This window comes from Pristiophorus japonicus, chromosome 3 (assembly GCF_044704955.1).
Source record: "Pristiophorus japonicus isolate sPriJap1 chromosome 3, sPriJap1.hap1, whole genome shotgun sequence".
In the NCBI taxonomy this organism is placed as follows: domain Eukaryota; kingdom Metazoa; phylum Chordata; class Chondrichthyes; family Pristiophoridae; genus Pristiophorus; species Pristiophorus japonicus.
Window position 1 is genome coordinate 169549411 of NC_091979.1, and position 19117 is coordinate 169568527.

Here is a 19117-nt window from a genome sequence, read left to right on the forward strand (position 1 = left end):
GAGAAACTTCTTCAGAGAGTTGTTGATGCCAGTTCATTGGATATATTCAAGAGGGAGTTAGATATGGCCCTTTCAGCTAAAGGGATCAAGGGGTTTGGAGAGAAAGCGGGAAAGGGGTACTGAGGGAATGATCAGACATGATCTTATTGAATGGTGGTACAGGCCCGAAGGGCCGAATGGCCTACTCCTGCACCTATTTTCTATGTTTCTCTGTTAGTGCTCACGCTGACTCCACGGATGTCGAGTCAGCAAGGTCAGCACACGTCTGCTCTGGCCGATCTCATCAAGGGCTTGACCAGACTGTGCATGGAGAGTGTCGCGATTAAGTCGCGAGCTCCTCCAGGCGTTCGTGATATACACGAGGACATGTCCCTGGAGTCTGCTCGCTGTTTGGAGGATACGCAGCAGATGATCTGGGTGATGCACGTGCAGACTGTCTCCGTCGATGCCTTGCGGAATGCGATAGTGGCGGGACATGGCACTGCACCCCAAGGTGCTGTCGCACAAACCACCAGGACCAGCACACAAGCGAGTCAGGAGGACGCACTTCCTTCTGACTCGGAAGGTGATTCCCCAGCTTCATCTTCCCCTCCAGCACCCCTAGAGCCGATTGAGCAACCATCACCACCGCTACCCACCCCCCCACCCTCCTCTCCCCAGCCCATTGCAGGAAGTCTTGCAGTCGCCCGCTGCACACCAGACTTGTCTCGGTGCCCGAGGACCAAAACTAGTGGGTGGGGTTAAGACATGGTGGGGGAGGAGGGTACAGGACCTGGAGGGAAATGTGGCCGCAGGTAGGGAGGGGGTTGCTTTATTGTTGTTTTACTGTTACTATTGTTGTTCTTGTTATTGTTGTTATATTGTTCATTGTTGTTGTTTTTAAATTTATTGTTGGTTCACTGTTGGGGTGGGTTAGGTGGGTGTTACATTTAAAAATTATTCAAATGTTGTTAAATCATTAAAACACTTTACAATTATTGTGCAGTGTCTTCTAATAATGTAAGGTGAGGTAAAACATGAATACAACTGTTGGAAAACAATGGCCAGGCCAGACCAGGCAAGGATGAAACGTAATGCAATTGCAACTGTTATGCTTCCGTAATAGTAACTGTAATTGTCCCCACTGTATGTTCATGCAAAGCGTTCATTTATGAGCTGCTGACGCAATAGCTTTGCAGCCGCGTAACTCCCACGGGGTTTCTCCAGTCTTGCAGGGGGTGGGGAACCATGGCTTCATCGCCAGGCTGATTGTCCTCCCCGAGGTCCTCACCCGCCTCCTCCTCCTCTTCCTTGTCTGCCTCTTCCGCTTCCACTCCTTCCTGAGGTAGACCGGCAGCCCCATCTGGAACTTGTTGTCCTCTCCTTATAGTTTCATTATGCAACATGCAGCACACCACAATAAACTCAGTAGCCTGGTCAGGGTGGTATTGTAGGCTGCCTCCAGAGTGGTCCAGGCATTGGAGCACTCCAATTGTCTTTTCAACAATATTGTGTGTGGCTATGTGGCTTTCGATGTAACGCTTCTCGGCTTCCGTCTGGGGATTACGCAGTGGGGTCAGGAGCCAGCTGGCAAGGCCATATCCTTTATCCCCCAGCATCCAACCGTGACCTTGTGGCTGACTGTTAAACAGGTCAGAGACAGCCCTCTCATGCAGGATGTGCACATCATGGATGCTGCCTGGAAATTTAGCATTTACTGTCATGGATTATTTGGTTGTGGTCAACAACGAGTTGCACATTCAGGGAGTGGAATCCCTTTCGGTTACGAAACACCTCCGCATTCTGTAAAGGTGCTTTCAGGGTGGTGTGGGTACAGTCTATTGCTCCCTGGACCTTGGGGAAGCTTGCTAGTCTCAAGAAACCCAAAGCCCTCTCAGCCTGTGCCTCCCTGGTCATAGGGAAGCTTATAAAGTCCAGCCTGCGAACGGAATAGGCTTGAGTAACCTGTCAAATGGGCCAATGTGTGACATGCTGAGAGATACCACAGATGTCGCCAGTTGAAGCCTGAAAGGAGCCCGATGCGTAGAAGGATAGTGCCGCAGTCACCTTTGCCTCAACGGCAGTGCGGTCCTGATGGTGCTGTTAAGCTGCAGATCTCCCTTGATGAGCTGGCATATCTCATCAATGACCTCCTTTCGGAAGTGCAGCCTCCTAAGGCACATGTTATCAGACAAGTTGGTGTATGATTGCTCTTCCCTGTAAGTTAATCGGGTGTATGTTCTCCTCCTCCACATTAGTCTGCCATCTCTTTGGGCCCTTCACTAAGCCCAACTTCAGACTCCAACATGTGAGCATTTACAAGTAATAGTAGAGAAGTTACAGACCCCATCATTATCACTATAAATGCCCATTGTACTAAAATAAATATAAATATAACTGCAAGTGGATCAATCAGTAACTTAAAGGCCCTTAAATAACTCTCAAATTATAAGCCCCTTCTTTAAGCAGCCTCTCACTTCCTCCGACGTTCAAAATGGCGTCCGTAATGCCGAGTTCTGTGAGGAATGCCAGGTAAGAGCAGCTTTTCTCCAGCGATCTTCTCGGTGAGCGATCAGCCCGGCGATGTGCCAAAAGTTGCGCTGGGTGATGTGTGGGTGATCACCTCGTCGATGTAACATGATAGTTGGGCTGGCAATTTTTCGCTGATGTTCCGGCCCAACTTTCCACTTTTTAAGTGAAATAAGCAATAGCCTGCCTTCTTGGGCGATATATGGGCGCTAGCCCAGTCTAGCCCTTGGCGTGTAGTCACTGTTGTAATGTGGGAAACACGGCAGCTAATTTGTGCACAGCAACTCCCACAAACAAATGTGATAATGACCAGATAATGTTTTTTTGTTACGCTGATTGAAGGATAAATAGTGGCCAGGACACCGGGGATAACTCCCCTGCTCTTCGAAATAGTGCATCCACCTTGCTTTTGTACTCAGTTTAACGTCTCATCCGAAAGACGGCACCTCTGACAGTTTGAACCCACATCTTTCATGACTCAGAGGCAAGTGTGCTACCATCTGAGCCACATCTGACAGCTGGCCCATCAGAAGATTTCATTTTCTCTAGCTCTCCATTTGGGTAGAAAGAAAAATTGTGCACTATGTTAACACAGTTGTTTCTTTAAAATAAGTTAAGAATTGTTAAAATAGTGTACAAGTAGTCTTAAACCTAATGTTCGGTATTCATGTACCACAAAAATAGTTTAAACCACAAGCTTAATGACAATGTATAAAGAAATGGGTTAGTTTAAGAAGTGCTGAAATTAAGGGTTAGATGTGTACATGATGGTATGTACATCTACTTGGGACTTTTCTGCACACATTTATTTAAGGTTCTTGATTATATCTTGCACAATGTTCTGTACAAATTGCTTTGAGCATGTGGTTTAGAAATCCAGTGGATAGTCATACGTTGCAACAAAATACACTGTAGCGCCTTTAATGTAGTAAAACATCCCAAGGCTCTTCACAGGTGTGTTATCAAACAAAGTTTGACATGAACCACCTGAGGAGATATTAGGGCAGATGACCAAAAGCTTGGTCAAAGAGGTAGGTTTTAAAGAATGCCTTAAAGGAGGAAAGAGAGGTAGAGAGGTAGAGAGGCAGAGAGGTTTAGGGAGGGAATTCCAGAGCTTCGGGCATCGGCACCTGAAGGCACGACTGCCAATGCTGGAGCGATTAAAACAGAGGATGTACAAGAGGCCAGAATTGGAGGAGCGCAGATATCTTGGAGGGTTGTACGGCTGGAGATTACAGAGATAGAGAGGGGTGAGGCCATAGAATGATTTGAAAACAAGGATGAAAATCGCGACATTTCTTAACTAGGAGCCAATGTATATAGGTCAGTGAGCATAGGGATGATGGGTGAACGGGACTTGGTGCGAGTTAGGATACAGGCAGCAGAGTTTCGGAAGAGCTTAAGTTTAAGGAGGGTGGAAGATGGGAGGCCGGCCAGGAGTGTGTTGGAATAGTCAAATCTAGAGTTTCAGCAGATGAGCTGAGGCAGGAACAGAGTCGGGCGATGTTATGGAAGTGGAAATAGGCGGTCTTAGTTATGGCATAGATATGTGGTTGGAAGCTCAACGAGATCAAATACAACACCAAGGTTGTGAACAGTCTGCTTCTGCCTCAGTTGCCAGGGAGAGGGTTGGAATCGGTGACTAGGGAACAGAGTTTGTGGTGGGAATTGAAGACAATGGCTTCAGTCTTCCCAATATTTAGTTGGAGGAAATTACTGCTCATCTAGTACTGGATGTTGACCAAGCATTCTGACAATTTAGAGACAGCGGAGGGGTCAAGAGAGGTGGTGGTGGGGTTGAGCTGGGTGTCATCAACGTACATGTGGAACCTGATGTTGTGTTTCTGGATGATGTTGCCAAGGGGCAGCATGTGGACGACAAATAGGAGGAAGCCAAAGATAGATCCTTGGGGGACACCAGAGGTAACAATGCGGGATTGGGAAAAGAAGCCATTACAGATGATTCTCTGGCTACGACTTGATAAGAATGGAACCAGGTGATTGCAGTTCCACTCAGTTGGATGACGGAGTTGAGGCAATGGAGGAAAATCGTGTGATCAACCATGGCAAAGACTGCAGACAGGTCGAGAAGGACAGATAGTTTACCACTGTAACAAGTCACATCAGATGTCGTTTGTGACTTTGATAACAGTTTCAGTATTGTGGCAGGGCAGAAACCTGATTGGAGGGATTTAAAGATGGAGTTCTGGGAAGGTTGGACATGGATTTGGGAGGCGATGGCACGTTCAAGGGCTTTGCAGAGGAAAGGGAGGTTGCAGATGGGGCGGGGCACAGAGGGGGTCAAGATTTTTTTTTGAGGGCGATGACGGCAGATTTGAAGGGGAGGAGAACAGTACCTGAGGAGAGAGAACCGTTAACAATAAACATGGGGGCCAGGAAGGGAAATTGGGTTGTCAGCAATTTAGTGGGAATAGAGTCAAGGGAGCAGGAGGTGGGTCCCATGAACAAGTGAGCTTGGAGAGGGTATGAGAGGAGATGGGAGAGAAACTAGAAAAAGATGCAAATTCAGAGGTAGGGTGGGGATAACAGCAGAGGCAGGTGAACGGATGGTTTCAATCTTAGTGACAAAGTTGTCTATGAACTCCCCACACTTGTTATAGTACCTTTCATGTCCTCAGGACATCCAAAAGCACTTCACAAGCAATTAATTACTTTTGAAGTCACTAGGTTGGTAAACACAAGCCAATTTACATGAAGCAAGAACCCACAAACAGCAGTGCGATAAATGACTAGTTACTGTTTTTTGGTAGCGTTGTTGAAGGGATTAAACAGTTGCCATGACACCAGAAGAACTCCCCTGCTGTTCTTCAAATAGTACAATGGGATCTTTTACATCCAATTGAACAGGCAGTTAGGGCCTGGGTTTAACTTCTCATTTGAAAGATGGTATCATTGACAAATTTTGTTGGACTAAGATCGCTTCAGGTCTTAAATATTTAAATAAAAATGGACATGTGTACTCTGTATCCCTTGAGCAGTTCTAGTCATCAAATTATAGAAAGGATAGTAGTGTCTTCCAGATTTTAAAGGTGAAAACCAGGATGATTCCGGGTATCATGAATTTTAAGTTTTAAGAAAGGTTAAGGCACAGGGCTTATTTTCTTGGTAAACGTGACTTTGAAATGATTCAATTGCAATTTTTATTATTATTATTAAGGACAAAGTTAATCTAAGCAAATGATTTGCTATAGGAGATTTCACTGCACCGGGGGGGTAAAAGTTAAAACGGAGATAGGAATATTAAGAGCATCAGTAGGACCAGGGCCATTTGCCCTTCGAGCCTGCTCCGCCATTCAACAAAATCATGACTGATCTTCTACCTCAACTCCACTTTCCCGCATTATTTCCATATCCCTTAATTCCCACAAAATTATTGACCTGTCTTGAATATACTCAATGACTGAGCATCCACAGCTCCCAGGGGTAGAGAATTTCAAAGATTCACAACCTTCAAGTGAAGAAATTTCTCCTCATCTCAGTGCTAAATGGCCGATCCCTTATTCTGAGACTATCACCCCATGTTCTAGATTCTCCAGCCAGGGGAAACATTTTCTCAGCATTGACCCTGTCAAGTCCCTTAAGAATTGTTTATGTTTCCATTAGATCATCTCTCATTCTTAAAAGGATGTCAATTTTTGGGTTAGAGGAAGATCGCTGAAGTGCACAGCATAAATGAGTTCAAGAGGTAATTCCTAAAAATATACTAATTTTCCAGATACGGGAGTCCCTGGCAAGGTTGGCATTTATTGGCCATCCCTAGCTGCCCTCGAGAAGAACTACTGCAATCCATGTGGTAATTAGATGTGTTTCTGAAGAAAGGAGGGATTTAAGGGATGTATGAGAAGGTGAGGCTGAGCTTTGAAAAAGCAAACAACTTGTTGGGCCTGATGGAAAGGAGAGGTGAGGACTACACCCTCTCCCCAGCCAGGAATCATGTTGCTGTAAAGGATGGATTCTGTGCTGGGTGTCAGCTTCTGTAAAAGAAAAGTGCTGCTGGTGCCCTTATTGATAATTATTTAGGCATCACTATCAGTAGAATCAAGCTAGAGATGCTGAGAACTGAGGTCAAATAAAAAGGTTGCATTTATATTTATATATTCACATGGGTAGATACAAAGAGACTATTACTTTGGTGGGTAATCCAGAACAAGTGAGAATAATCTTAAATTAAAACTAGGCCATTTAGGAGTTAAATGGGGAAGCATTTGTTCACACAAAGGTTAATGGAAATCTGGAAACTCTGCCCCAAAAGGCTGTGAATGTTGAGTTAATTGAAGGTTGTAAGACTGAGGTTGACACATTTTTATTAAGGATATCAAATGATATCGAACAAAGGCAGGTAAATGTTGTTGAAGTTAGCTATGATTCAATTGAATGGCAGAACAGACTCGGGGGGCGAAATGGTCAGCTTCTCTTATCCTAGTTCAGATTGACTGTGGTCAACCAGTCTCACACAACCACACAGCTTGCAGCCAGTTGTGGCAATTAGCATCAAGTTCTTACCCAGTATGCTCTTTTCCACTGCTTCTCCGCCGTCGCCAGCCACCCCCGCCCCCTCCCCCTCGCAACAAAAAAGTCACCCGAGGGGGAAAAATATGGATGCAATTAAGATTTTTTTTTTAAAAAGCTATTCCATCTATATACTATACATACAGGCAACTCTCGATTATCTGTACACGGATCTAAGAGAACCCGCTGCAACGGCACTTTTAAAAACTGTGATTCTGTCTCGTGCGCTAAGCATGGATCAACCAGGAATGAAATATAACTAGGGATGGCACGCAATTCGGGAGTCAAGCCTATGCACACGGGTCCCTTCTTAATTCCAATTTATATATTTATAAAACTTCTAATCAAACTCGTCAATTAATTACTGTAACTCGGACCTGGACAGTCTGTCCGCTCATACTGCGACCCATCCTCACGTTATCAGATCGAAGGCATTACTCCCAATCCCGCTCTTTTTGGGCACTGTCCAGATCATCACGCTCGAAGCAAGTTCAGAGGGGCAAGAGATGTATCCAACTCTTCCTCCCTTCCCTGCCGTCTTTCCGTTTTCTGACACCTCTGCAACTCTATTCAATAGGCAATCCCTGAGGGTGCTGCCCGGCCTCGGGGGTAAGTAAAGCCGAGTCTCATTCGACCTCCAGCGGTTGAAGCCTTTGGACTGGCCGCTTTAAGAAAAAATAGACACAGTATAACATGGGTCTCTTCACTTTATATTAAAATGAATAGGTGGACAATCCCATCCTGGAAGCAGAAGCAGAAGAGCATGAAAATATAAATTTGGGACCCAAACATTCTCGGCAAGTACGTGCACTCGCCCTAGCGGCAAAATCGTTTACCCGGAATAGCCCGATCCCCGAGGGTCCCGGATAATCGAGTTGCCTATATTTTAAAAATCTTCAGACTGGTTCTCCCAGTAAGGAAAATTATCCTGGGAAACAGTGTCCAGAATTATACTTGGTACAAATCCAGGCACCACATCTACCACATCAATAGGTTACTGTATAGCTATTAACAGACCATTTATACTTTACTTCACCAGGGCTATATCGGAAAGAAAATAGTCAAAGTTCTTGCAAGGGGTGCAAGTCTCAATTATACTTCCTAAGGCATTTCTGCAAAACATGACTTGAAATTAAATATTTCTGTGGTTATATAAAGTACTCTTACAGTACAGACCATTTATGGGGCCAATTCATAATTGATAGGGAACAGTGCATCGCATTTCTCATTTTTAAACAATATGATTTAGTTTTAGTCAATCTGCTGTCTTCTGAATTGCACGGTTTTCCTTGAATAGCATTTTCACTTTAACCATTTCTAGCCCACATGTAAAATGAACACTACACATCTTCTGAATTAATGCATATATTTGTCGAATATTTCTATCTTACCTACCCAATAGGTGAGTGTGTTGATGGGTGACTAGCTTCTTGGCATCTGCCAATGCCAGGAAGTTTTTTTTACCCCATTTGTTCTTGGAATGTGGGCAACACTGGGAAGGCATCATTTAATGCCTATCACTAAGCATTAAAGGAGAACAACATAATGTGGGACTAGAATTACATGAAGGACATTGGTGAATCTTTTGGGTTTTTGCAACAATCCAGCAACTTTCAGTTATGACCAGAAATATTTAATTCAATTTCACAGGTTGATTCCCGAGATGAAGAGGTTGACTTCTGAAGAAAGGTCGAGCAGGTTGGGCCTATACTCACTCATTGGAGTTTGGAAGAATGAGAGGTGATCTTATTAAAAACGTCTAAGATTATGAGGGGGCTTGACAAGGTAGATGTAGAGAGAATGTTTCCCCTTGTGGGGGAATCTAAAACTAGGGGGCATAGTTTCAAAATAAGGTGTCGCCCATTTAAAACGGAGATGAGGAATTTCTTCTCTCAGAGGATCTTTGGAATTCTCTATCCCAGAGAGTAGTGGAGGCTGGGTCATTGAATATATTTAAGGTTGAGATAGACATATTTTTAAACGATAAGGGAGTCAAGGGTTATGGGGAGCAGGCAGGGAAGTGGAGTTGAGGCCAAGATCAGATCAGCCATGATCTTATTGAATGGCGGAGCAGACTCGAGGGGCCAAATGGCCGACGCCTGCTCCTATTTATGTTCTTATGTAACTGGCCACAATGGGATTTGAACTTACAATATTTGGGTTGCTAGTCAAGTACCATAACTATTGGGCAACCATACCTGTTGACAATCTTGGCAAAGATCGAGGCAATAAACATGCCCCCGCCACACTTAGTGTATGTGCACACTGGCAGTGTATTATTTAATTTTTCCTTCCAATTTTCACCTTTTCCAAGGATGGAAATTTGTCCTGCAGTGCAGTTGCACAGGAGCTACCAACCCCTTGTGAATTACCCAACAGGCCATTCTTCAGTTGTGCACCTGACTGTTGCTACGTTATTCGATCATTGGGAATATCGCAAGCGAGCCCGATCATGGATTCACCCAACATCCACATACATGCACTTTACGACACCAGCCACTGCATAGCAACCAGGAGCTTGTGCAGCCAAATAACAGCCCTACATGAGACTGGACTTTGCTGGAGGGATTTTTATCTCTTCCCAGCCCAGAGAATCTGAGGCCAACTATAGCACTCCCAGTACTGCCCGGACTGAGAACAGCAATCTCAGCACAAACCACAGATCAAACATTGGTTCCTCCTGTCCTTCATTTATTTATCAAGTCACTGGGGAGGTCACCTACTTCCATTACTTTTTTTCTCTTTAGTCCTTCCCACTGGGTGGGTTATAACTTTTCATCACTGTCTCAATGCATTCCCATGCAATCTGCAATACATTTTGCACTGACTCGATACGACTGTCTGCTTTCTTAAGGGCACTCGTTCATAACCTCCAGCATTCCAATGGCATATTTCCATGAGGCTGACGAGTTGATGTTTGACCTTCAGTTAAAACTAAATTGCAAAAATAGGATTCTTTTCTTTCAGTAAGGTAAACCAGAGAGCAGCACATGTAAATCATTGGGCGCTCCACCATGTTCCGTTCATATCACAACAGTGCCAATAGATTCCAGTGGGTGCTGCCACTGCAGGAATCTCCCGAGAGTTATTGCATTTGCAAAATTACAGTCTCACTGTGCAAGTATTTAGTGAACTTAAATTGCTATGGGAGAACCCCAGTTGAAGTATTTAGATCTATGTTACTAAAACTACTCATTAGCCCCAAATCATTTCCAAGTTCCCATCTGGGGGGTGCCAGATCACCTGCAGTGTGCACTGCACGGCAACCAGATCAAAACAAACCTCACAAACAGTTTCATTAGGAGAACATGACTGGTCTGGCCATGAAAGGCAGAGTCACTGGAAGGCAATTGTTTTATTTACACCTAGTTTTGTGCTGCAGACTCAACCAATAGCAACAGGACTGAGACGCCTTTCTAATTTGTTTCATAACAGACCATTATTTAGACATACAAGCTGCACTGCTAAATCAATGAAGTCCTTTGAAAACACCAGTTTCTCCAAGACTGTGTATGTATAATAGATAAAGAGGAGATACTTAAAGGGTTAGCAGTCCTCAAAATAGAAAAGTCACCTGGTCCAAATGGGAGGCATCCTGGGTTAATGAGGGAAGGGTGGAAATTGCAGAGGCTTTGGATACAATCTTCCAAACCTCCTTGGATGCCGGAGGACTGGATGTTACACCCCTGATCAAAAAAGGGAAGAAACGAACCCAGCAACAACAGGCCAGTCAGCCTAATGTGGAAGTGAGAAAACTTTTGTGGACAATAATCCAGGACAAAATTACTACCATTTAGAAAAATATAGGCTAATGATTGAAAGTCAGCAGGGAATTGTTAAAGACAAAGTTTGATGAACTTGATCGAGTTCTTTGATGAAGTAACAAAAAGATTTTGAAAATCATGAATGGTTTTGATAAGAGTACATAAAGAAAAACTGTTTCCAGTGGCAGAAGGATTGGTAACCAGAGGACACAGATTTATGGTAATTGGCAAAAGAGCCAGAGAAAACTTTCTTTTTTATACAGCAGATTGTTGTGATCTGGAATGCACTGCCTGAAAGCGTGGTGGAAGCAGATTCAATCGTAACATTCAAGAAAATTGGATAAATACTTGAAGGGAAAAAAATATACAGGGCTATGGGGAAAGAGCTGGGGAGTGGGATTAATTGGATAACTCTACCAAAGAGCCAGCACAGACAAGGTGGGCCAAATGGCCACCTTCTGTGCTGTATCATTCTATGTAATTGTGTATATATATCATATATATATATATATTTATTACAAAGAACCATATTATAACATCACGGGTACACTGCTGTAACTTTTCATGGCGGGGTTGATAAATTGGTTACATTATGAAGGATGTCAACACTTGTTCCATTTTGCACCCAATTACACACGTATTCCCAGGTCAACTAGATGCAGGGGAAAGCTTTCTATACACCGTGACATCAAGCACTCTTAAGACCAGCTGAGACATGGATTAAATGCAGTTAAAAATCCCTCTCCACAGTTCCACGAAAAATCTCAACCCTTATTGCACCAGTGAGACACCGCTAGCTCCAACACTAGCCACCCTTGTGGTTGGTCAGTGAAAATATATACAAATGACGAATTATGGGTAGTTTTGTACTATGGATTTACACACCATAGGAACTGGGTTCAGACAGTCCAAATTAATTTCAGACAGAATTCTTTGAGGCAGACTTTCATACCATCAAGTCTGCAAAGGATTCAAACCCAACTCTCCGATGTGAAAGGGCAGTGTGCGAACGCAACCTATCATAAAACACTTGAGTTTAACATGTAATTGATGAAAGTTTATGGATAGCTTAAAAAAGTTTGTGTTCCAATGCTAGAAACCAAACAGAGGTTTACTTTTCACCAGCATTGAGTCATGGATATATCAACTCACTGAATCATGTATTTAGATTGGCTGAACATCACCACCACGCCCTCCCCCCACCCCATTCAGAAATGTTCTTCTCTAGAAACTTGCAGAGTGTAACTTTCCATTGGTGAAAAAATGATCAGTGTCAGGCCACGCGATCTAGGTGGTTAAAATACTGAGAGGCAGAGGTAACGTATATGTAAGCAGGCTAGTTGACTGCGACAGTAAACACAGAACTTGGAGGCACAGGTTTGTAAAGCGAACAAGTCTCGTAAGGCTAAAGGGTGGAAGAAACTGGGATGAGGGGGAGCTATACGGGGTTGACCAGCGGAAATATGAAGATGGTTGAATACTTTGCGGATGACTTGCTTTTGTACAGAACAAAACTGAGAAAATTAAACTGGTGCAGTAAAATTGACAATAGGTTTGAGTCCAAATAGTCTGGGAGAGGAGTGGACCCGATTGGTTGAATGGCCTTTTATCATTCATTGGTGGTGAGCTGCACTAAAGTATCTGTAAATGTCCCTGGAATATGCACTAGGATGGTCTGGGGTGGCTCTCTAGTTATTTGGCCACTCACTGGTAAATATTTAGTCTCCACTCAACAGGTTGAGATTGGAAATTCATCACGTGGGGAATACAACCATGTGTCTTATCTCTCCTACACACAACAGTGTTCTGACACATCTTTCTTAAAGAGAAAAGATTTAAGCTTCACTTAAGCACATTCAATCCATTGTTAAACACTAATCAAATGTAAAGTATAAATCAGAACTTGACTCAATATTTTCAAATTTAAGGCCCACTATTTAGTGATCAGGATATCATATTACACCTGATCGATACATGAATAACTTTAAGGAAAAGAAACTCTCACCAAGTATTACTGTAACTTATTAAACACAATCTATCGAAAAAACTGATCTAACAGAAGATCTTGTGCATAGCTGCGTTACGGGGATTTGTATTTGCTTATGAATAAACTGTCCACATCACTGAATAAACTCAAAGCAGAGCAGGAAGTTTCAGAATCCATAATGTGGGTGGGATTCAGTCGGCTTTTCTGAAGCTCAGTCAGTGGGATTCAAAGAAAAAAAAACTGAACTTTGTGGAAAACACGAGATATGCCCCAGAGGAGGCTTTTAATTTAGTGACATTGATATTTACAAGAACATTCAAGAGCAACTTAAAAGTCTCCTTCAGTCAAAGTTAGTAGACGGGGAAATTCTGCTGGTCTCCATCACTCGCAAGACAAACTGACACGGCTTGGTTTTGTTTCTCTCTCTCTCGCTCACTCAATGGTGGTGGTTTGTCAGTTCTCAAGGAAGGCCACGTAGTCAGTTAGTCTGGCCAACTGTTGTTCATTAGGAATCTGTGGTACTGGAGGAGGTTCTGTTAAAATTACAAAAAGAAGCAAATGAATCACTTTACATGCTCATGTTAACATTACCATTTTGCAATGTGGGGGCTCAAATAAATGTAATGGACATTTCTTTGGGGTGTTCAGCTTAAACAGCCTCAGTGAAGGGAATAGCAAATGCTTAGGATAAACAGGAAAAGACAAATCAAACACAAAAAGCAAGCGCCTTTTATTTCCATGTATGGCTGTCATTTGTTTTTCTTTATCCCAGCAAAAAAAAATCTCTTTGCAATCATTAATCTGCAAAACATCTGTTGAATGGCAATCACATAGACACAGAAAGAAAATTCATCAACAGTTTTAAAAACATCTAATGGAAGCCTGCATTCAAAAGTCACATTAAAGTCACAAAGTAAACTTGAGATTGTGTCTTTCTCATTGGATTTCTTTACAGTCAACCCATGAAATGTGACTCCAGGAAGTAAGGCAAACAAAAAAAAAATAAGCGTTTTGGAGATGCAATCAGATGCAGACATAACTTAAAAGGCTTTTAAGCCAAACCAGACTATTTCTGTCAGCTTCCTTTAGGGGAAATGATTTGCATGCAAAGTATAAAGTAATCTTTCCATTTACACTGCCTGTTCAAACACTGCAAAGACTTGTTTTTATTAAAAAAGTAGAGCAACAGCACCACCTACCTGTTTTTTGAGGTACAACCATTCGTGTGGAAGGATCCGCCTGCCATCCTTGTTCTAATACAGCTGCAATTAGAATAGAAGGGAAACTAGATTGAGCTTTGGAAAGATGGAAAAATACCATTAAAAAAACACAGCAGTAACAAACAGATGTAAACAAGACAAAAAAATACATTTTTTACAAGTGACTGCACAGTACTTAGACAAATCAATCATATAATTTAATTCCAGTTGTTCCCACACTTTATATTTGTCTGCATGTGGTGTTTAGTGCATAGTTGAGACAAATCCTGAATTTTAGAGGATAGGCAGGGCATTTTTTTTTTGCTTTAGAGGTATGTGAGTAAATATCACGGTTTCTTAAATCTCTGCACTGGAAGAAACATAATATCCATCTGTGGAATACTTTGTAAAGCTATGATTAACAGTGCAAAGGCCTTTTGTACAAGTCAATCAAATGTGGTTCGGTGATGGCATCTTGTCTGCATCTGGGCACTAACCTGATTTGTTCAATTGACATCTATCATCTGTACATTTCAGACAACTTTCTTAGATATAAAAGAGCCTAAATTTTTAAGTCAAAATAGAGATGCAATTAATCTTGTTATATCTAGACAACCAGTATGTAGATGAAATATAAATACAATGCTCTGTGTTTATTAAAAGATTACACTTTAAGGCAGTGCATTCCACATCAGAATAACTCATCAAGTTACATCGAGTCTACAGCATAGAAACAAGCCATTCGGCCCAACTTGTCTATGTCGGCATTTAAGTTCCACAGGAGCTGCGTTAAAAAAATCTGATCTCACCTCTGGCTCTTTTGCTAATTACCTTAAATCTGTGTCTTCTGATTACCCACCCACCCTTCTGCCAGTTGCAAAGTTTCTTACTTACTCTATTAAAACCCTTCATGACTTTGAATGCCTCAATTAAAGTTCCCCTTTACCTTCTCTGCTCTAAGCTTCTCCACATAACAAACCATTCTAGTAAAACTCTTTACCACCCTCTCTAAGGCCTTGACATCGCAGAATTGGACACAATACTTCAGCTGAGGCGGAGTAATTTATAGGGTTCAGTATAACTTCTTTGCTTTTATACTCCATGTCTCTATTAATAAAGCCAAGGATCCCATATGCTTCAACAGCCTTCTCAACTTGTCCTCCCACAGTCAAAGATTTATGTACATTCTGCCCCAGGTGTCTCTGTTCCCCCTTTAAAGTTGTACCATTTAGTTTATATTGACTCTCGCCATCTGTCTGCCCATTTCCCCAGTCTGTCTGTCTTCCTAAAGTCTGCTACTATCGTCCTCACTATGTACTACTTTTCTGAGTCGAGGTCATTAATATACAAGAGCAGCAGTGGTCCTCATACTGATCCCTGGGGGACAACACTGTATACTTCCCTCCAGTCTGAAAAATAATCATTCACTACTTTCTGCCCCTTAGCCAATGTTGTATCCATGCTGCTGCTGCCTCTTTAATACCATGGGATTCAATTTTGCTAACAAGTCTGTTATGTAGCACTTTATTAAAAGCCTTTTGAAAGTCCATATTCAAAACATCGACCACACTACCCTCATTAATCCTCTCCTGCTGACTAGACGTTTACATGGTTTCATCTCGTTCACTGGAGTCCAAATAGTTAGCATAACTTTCCTCCAAAACACTGTTGCAACATTCCTTGGGGTAGAGCGTATAACCACCGTCCCTTGACATTCAATGGCATTACCATCGCCGAATCTCCCACCATCAACATCCTGGAGGTCACCATTGACCAAAAACTTAACTGGACTAGCCTCAAATCCTACAAGAGCAGGTCAGAGGCTGAGTATTCTGCAGCAAGTGACTCACCTCCTGACTGCCCAAAATCTTCCACTATCTACAAGGCACAAGTCAGGAGTGTGATGGAATACTCTGTACCTGCCACGCGCAAATCAAATACGTGGCCCGATCAAGGAATTTTGGGCATTAGTTACGCCGTAAGTACAATACAATTTTATTTCCCCCCCCCCCCCCCTCCCCTCCCATTCCAACTCTGATCACTCTTGCACTGCTCCAACTGAGCTCAGTGCAACCTTCAAGAACAGTATCTCATCTCTTCTCTGTGCATTCTGAAGCCTTCTGATATGAACATTTACTTCAGTAACTTCAGACTTTACCTCATTTTCTTTTCAGCAAGAGGTGTTTAGGCAGTACCTGGAGGAAGTACGTTGACACTTTGGTTGTAAAGCCTCCATCATAATTTAGCTCTGGTGGGGATTCTACACTCAGGCTGTTGTTTTTTTTCCTATTTATGGTTGGTAGCTTTGTGTAGGGCCAACTCTTCCTGGTTTTGTTTCAGACTTCCTGCATATTTCAACCCCCCCCCCTATTGTTTTTTTCCTTGTGGCTTTCCCCATGCTTTTCACTATTGCTGCCATTTGTAAGTTATTTTGTTCTAATGCCTTTTCATTGCCTCAGTGAGATCTTTTATATCAACTAATGTGTTCCTGTTTTTCTATTAAGAAATTTTCAGGTCATTCAACCTATTGGCCTTTATTACAAGAGGATTTTGAGTATAAGAGTAAAGATGTCTTACTGCAATTATATCGGGCCCTGGTGAGACCACACCTGGAGTATTGTGTACAGTTTTGGTCTCCTTACCCAAGGAAGGATATACTTGCCATTGAGGGAGTGCAATGAAGGTTCACCAGACTGATTCCTGGGATGGGGGATTTGTCCTATGAGGAGAGATTGAATAGAATAGGCCTATATTCTCTAGAATGAGTGGTGATCTCATTGAAACATTAAAAATTCTTACAGGGCTTGATGGGGTAATGCAGTGAGGAGGTTTCCTCTGGTTGAGAAGTCTAGAACCAGGGGTCACTCTGAGAATAAGGGTCAGCCATTTAGAACTGAGATGAGGAGAAACTTCTTCACTCAGAGGGTGGGGAATCTTTGGCATTCTCTACTCCAGAGGGCAGGCGCAGTAGTTGAGTACATTCAAGACAGAGATCGATAGATTTTTGGATATTAAGGGAATCAAGAAATATGAGGATAGTGGAGTTGAGGTCGAAGATCAGCCATGATCTCACTGAATGGCCTTCTCCTACTCCCAGTTCTTATGTTATTAATTTCCTCTTGGGGATTGAAGTATTTGTTGTTTTGTTTCCTTTTCCCATCCTTGTTTTTTTTTTACCCCTGATATCTTTTCAGTTTCATGTTCTGAGGAGGGGTATACACCTGAATGGTAGCTTGTCTTTTCTCTTCACAGATACCGACAAACCGGATTTATATTCCTAGCATTTTTTATTTCAGACCAGGGTAGTCCTTGATTCCGTAACTGAATCATGCTGATCCTTACTGGGGCAAGTAATTGTGACACTTCAGTTATCACAAGTTAGGAGTTAGGAAGGATAAATTGGCTAACTTCCTCACTTCTGAGGAAGGGATAGATTGGCTATTATTCCTGCTTCTGATTGCTATCTAGTCACTCTTGTTGAAACAATTTATAGGAGTACTGTCGCTGCAAAAAAAAAAGTGTCGCTCTTTTAATCCTGTTTGGGAAGGGAGAAAATCAGAAATAATTTTGGTTCTGATGTTTGCCTGGATGAGTGCAGCTCCAGCAACACAAGAAGCTCGACACCATCCAGGACAAAGCTGCCCACTTGATTGACACTCCATCAATCGTTCACTCCCCCTACCACCAACGTACCACTGCTGCAGTATGTACCATCTACAAGATGCACTGCAGCAACTCGACACTGCTTCTTCGGCAGCACCTCCCAAATCCGCGACCTCGACCACCTAGAAGGACAAGGGCAGACGGCGCATGGGAACACCATCACTTCCAAATTCCCCGCTATCCTGACTTGGCAATATATCGCCGCTTCTTCATAGTTGCTGGGTCAAAAACCTGGAACTCCCTCCCTAACAGCACTGAGAGAGTATCTTAGCCAGACGGACTGCAGCGGTTCAAGGCGGCAGCTCACCACGACCTTCTCGAGGGCAATAAATGTTGGACTTGCTAGCAACGCCCACATCCCAGGAATTAATTTTTATTTATTTAAGGATCAATGCTGCTCTAGTTTTTCCTCGTCATTTTACATGTTCTTCCTCGGTGCATTCCCAAAGTATTGAAATCAAGACTCATCACACCATCTTTAATCCATTATTTCTCAAGATATCAATCTTCCATTCCTCCTACACTCTAGTTATTTCAAACGTATGCCTTTACTCCTACTCTTTCCAATCTTGATGGCCTATACTGAACCCTTCATCTTGGCTTCTCAATAAAAAAACTCTTGCCTGTAAAGAGAGCTTACAAGATACCTAACAGAAAGAACTGAAGGTGTAACATGTAGCACTAGTGGAGGGGTTGGGGGTGGGGGGGAGAAAGAGAGAGAGAGAGAGAGAGAGATTGGGGGGGGGGGGGGGGGGGGACGAGGAGAGAGAGGGGGGAGGGAAGAAGAGAGACGGGGGGGGGGGGGAGAAAGAGAGTGGGGGGGGGGGGGAAGAGAGTGGGGGGGGGGGGAAGAGAGTGGGGGGGGAAGAGAGTGGGGGGGGAAGAGAGTGGGGGGGGAAGAGAGTGGGGGGGGGAAGAGAGTGGGGGGGGAAGAGAGTGGGGGGGGAAGAGAGTGGGGGGGGAAGAGAGTGGGGGGGGAAGAGAGTGGGGGGGAAGAGAGTGGGGGGGAAGAGAGTGGGGGGGAAGAGAGTGGGGGGGAAGAGAGTGGGGGGGAAGAGAGTGGGGGGGAAGAGAGTGGGGGGGAAGAGAGTGGGGGGGAAGAGAGTGGGGGGGAAGAGAGTGGGGGGGAAGAGAGTGGGGGGGAAGAGAGTGGGGGGGAAGAGAGTGGGGGGGAAGAGAGTGGGGGGGAAGAGAGTGGGGGGGAAGAGAGTGGGGGGGAAGAGAGTGGGGGGGAAGAGAGTGGGGGGGAAGAGAGTGGGGGGGGAAGAGAGTGGGGGGGAAGAGAGTGGGGGGGAAGAGAGTGGGGGGGAAGAGAGTGGGGGGGAAGAGAGTGGGGGGGAAGAGAGTGGGGGGGAAGAGAGTGGGGGGGAAGAGAGTGGGGGGGAAGAGAGTGGGGGGGGGAAGAGGAGAGAGGGGGAGGGAAGAAGAGAGAGGGGGGGGAAGAGAGAGAGGGGGGAGAGGGGGGG

The 19117-nt window shown here is 43.7% G+C and overlaps 1 protein-coding gene across 2 annotated transcripts in view; it reads right to left on the reverse strand.

Moving 5' to 3' along the window:
- Window positions 1-13035: 13035 nt before the first annotated feature.
- cops8 (COP9 signalosome subunit 8) overlaps window positions 13036-19117 on the reverse strand; it is a 77033-nt gene continuing 70951 nt past the window's right edge. The window contains exons 6-7 of one of the 2 annotated variants that reach the window (XM_070874854.1): window positions 13989-14051; window positions 13036-13322 (exon numbers count right to left, since the gene is read on the reverse strand). In XM_070874854.1, coding sequence (XP_070730955.1) covers window positions 13243-13322; window positions 13989-14051 — 143 coding nt within the window. In that variant the 3' untranslated portion in view covers window positions 13036-13242. Of the gene's footprint in view, window positions 13323-13988; window positions 14085-19117 lie in introns of both variants that reach the window. The other variant, XM_070874853.1, reaches the window with a different exon arrangement.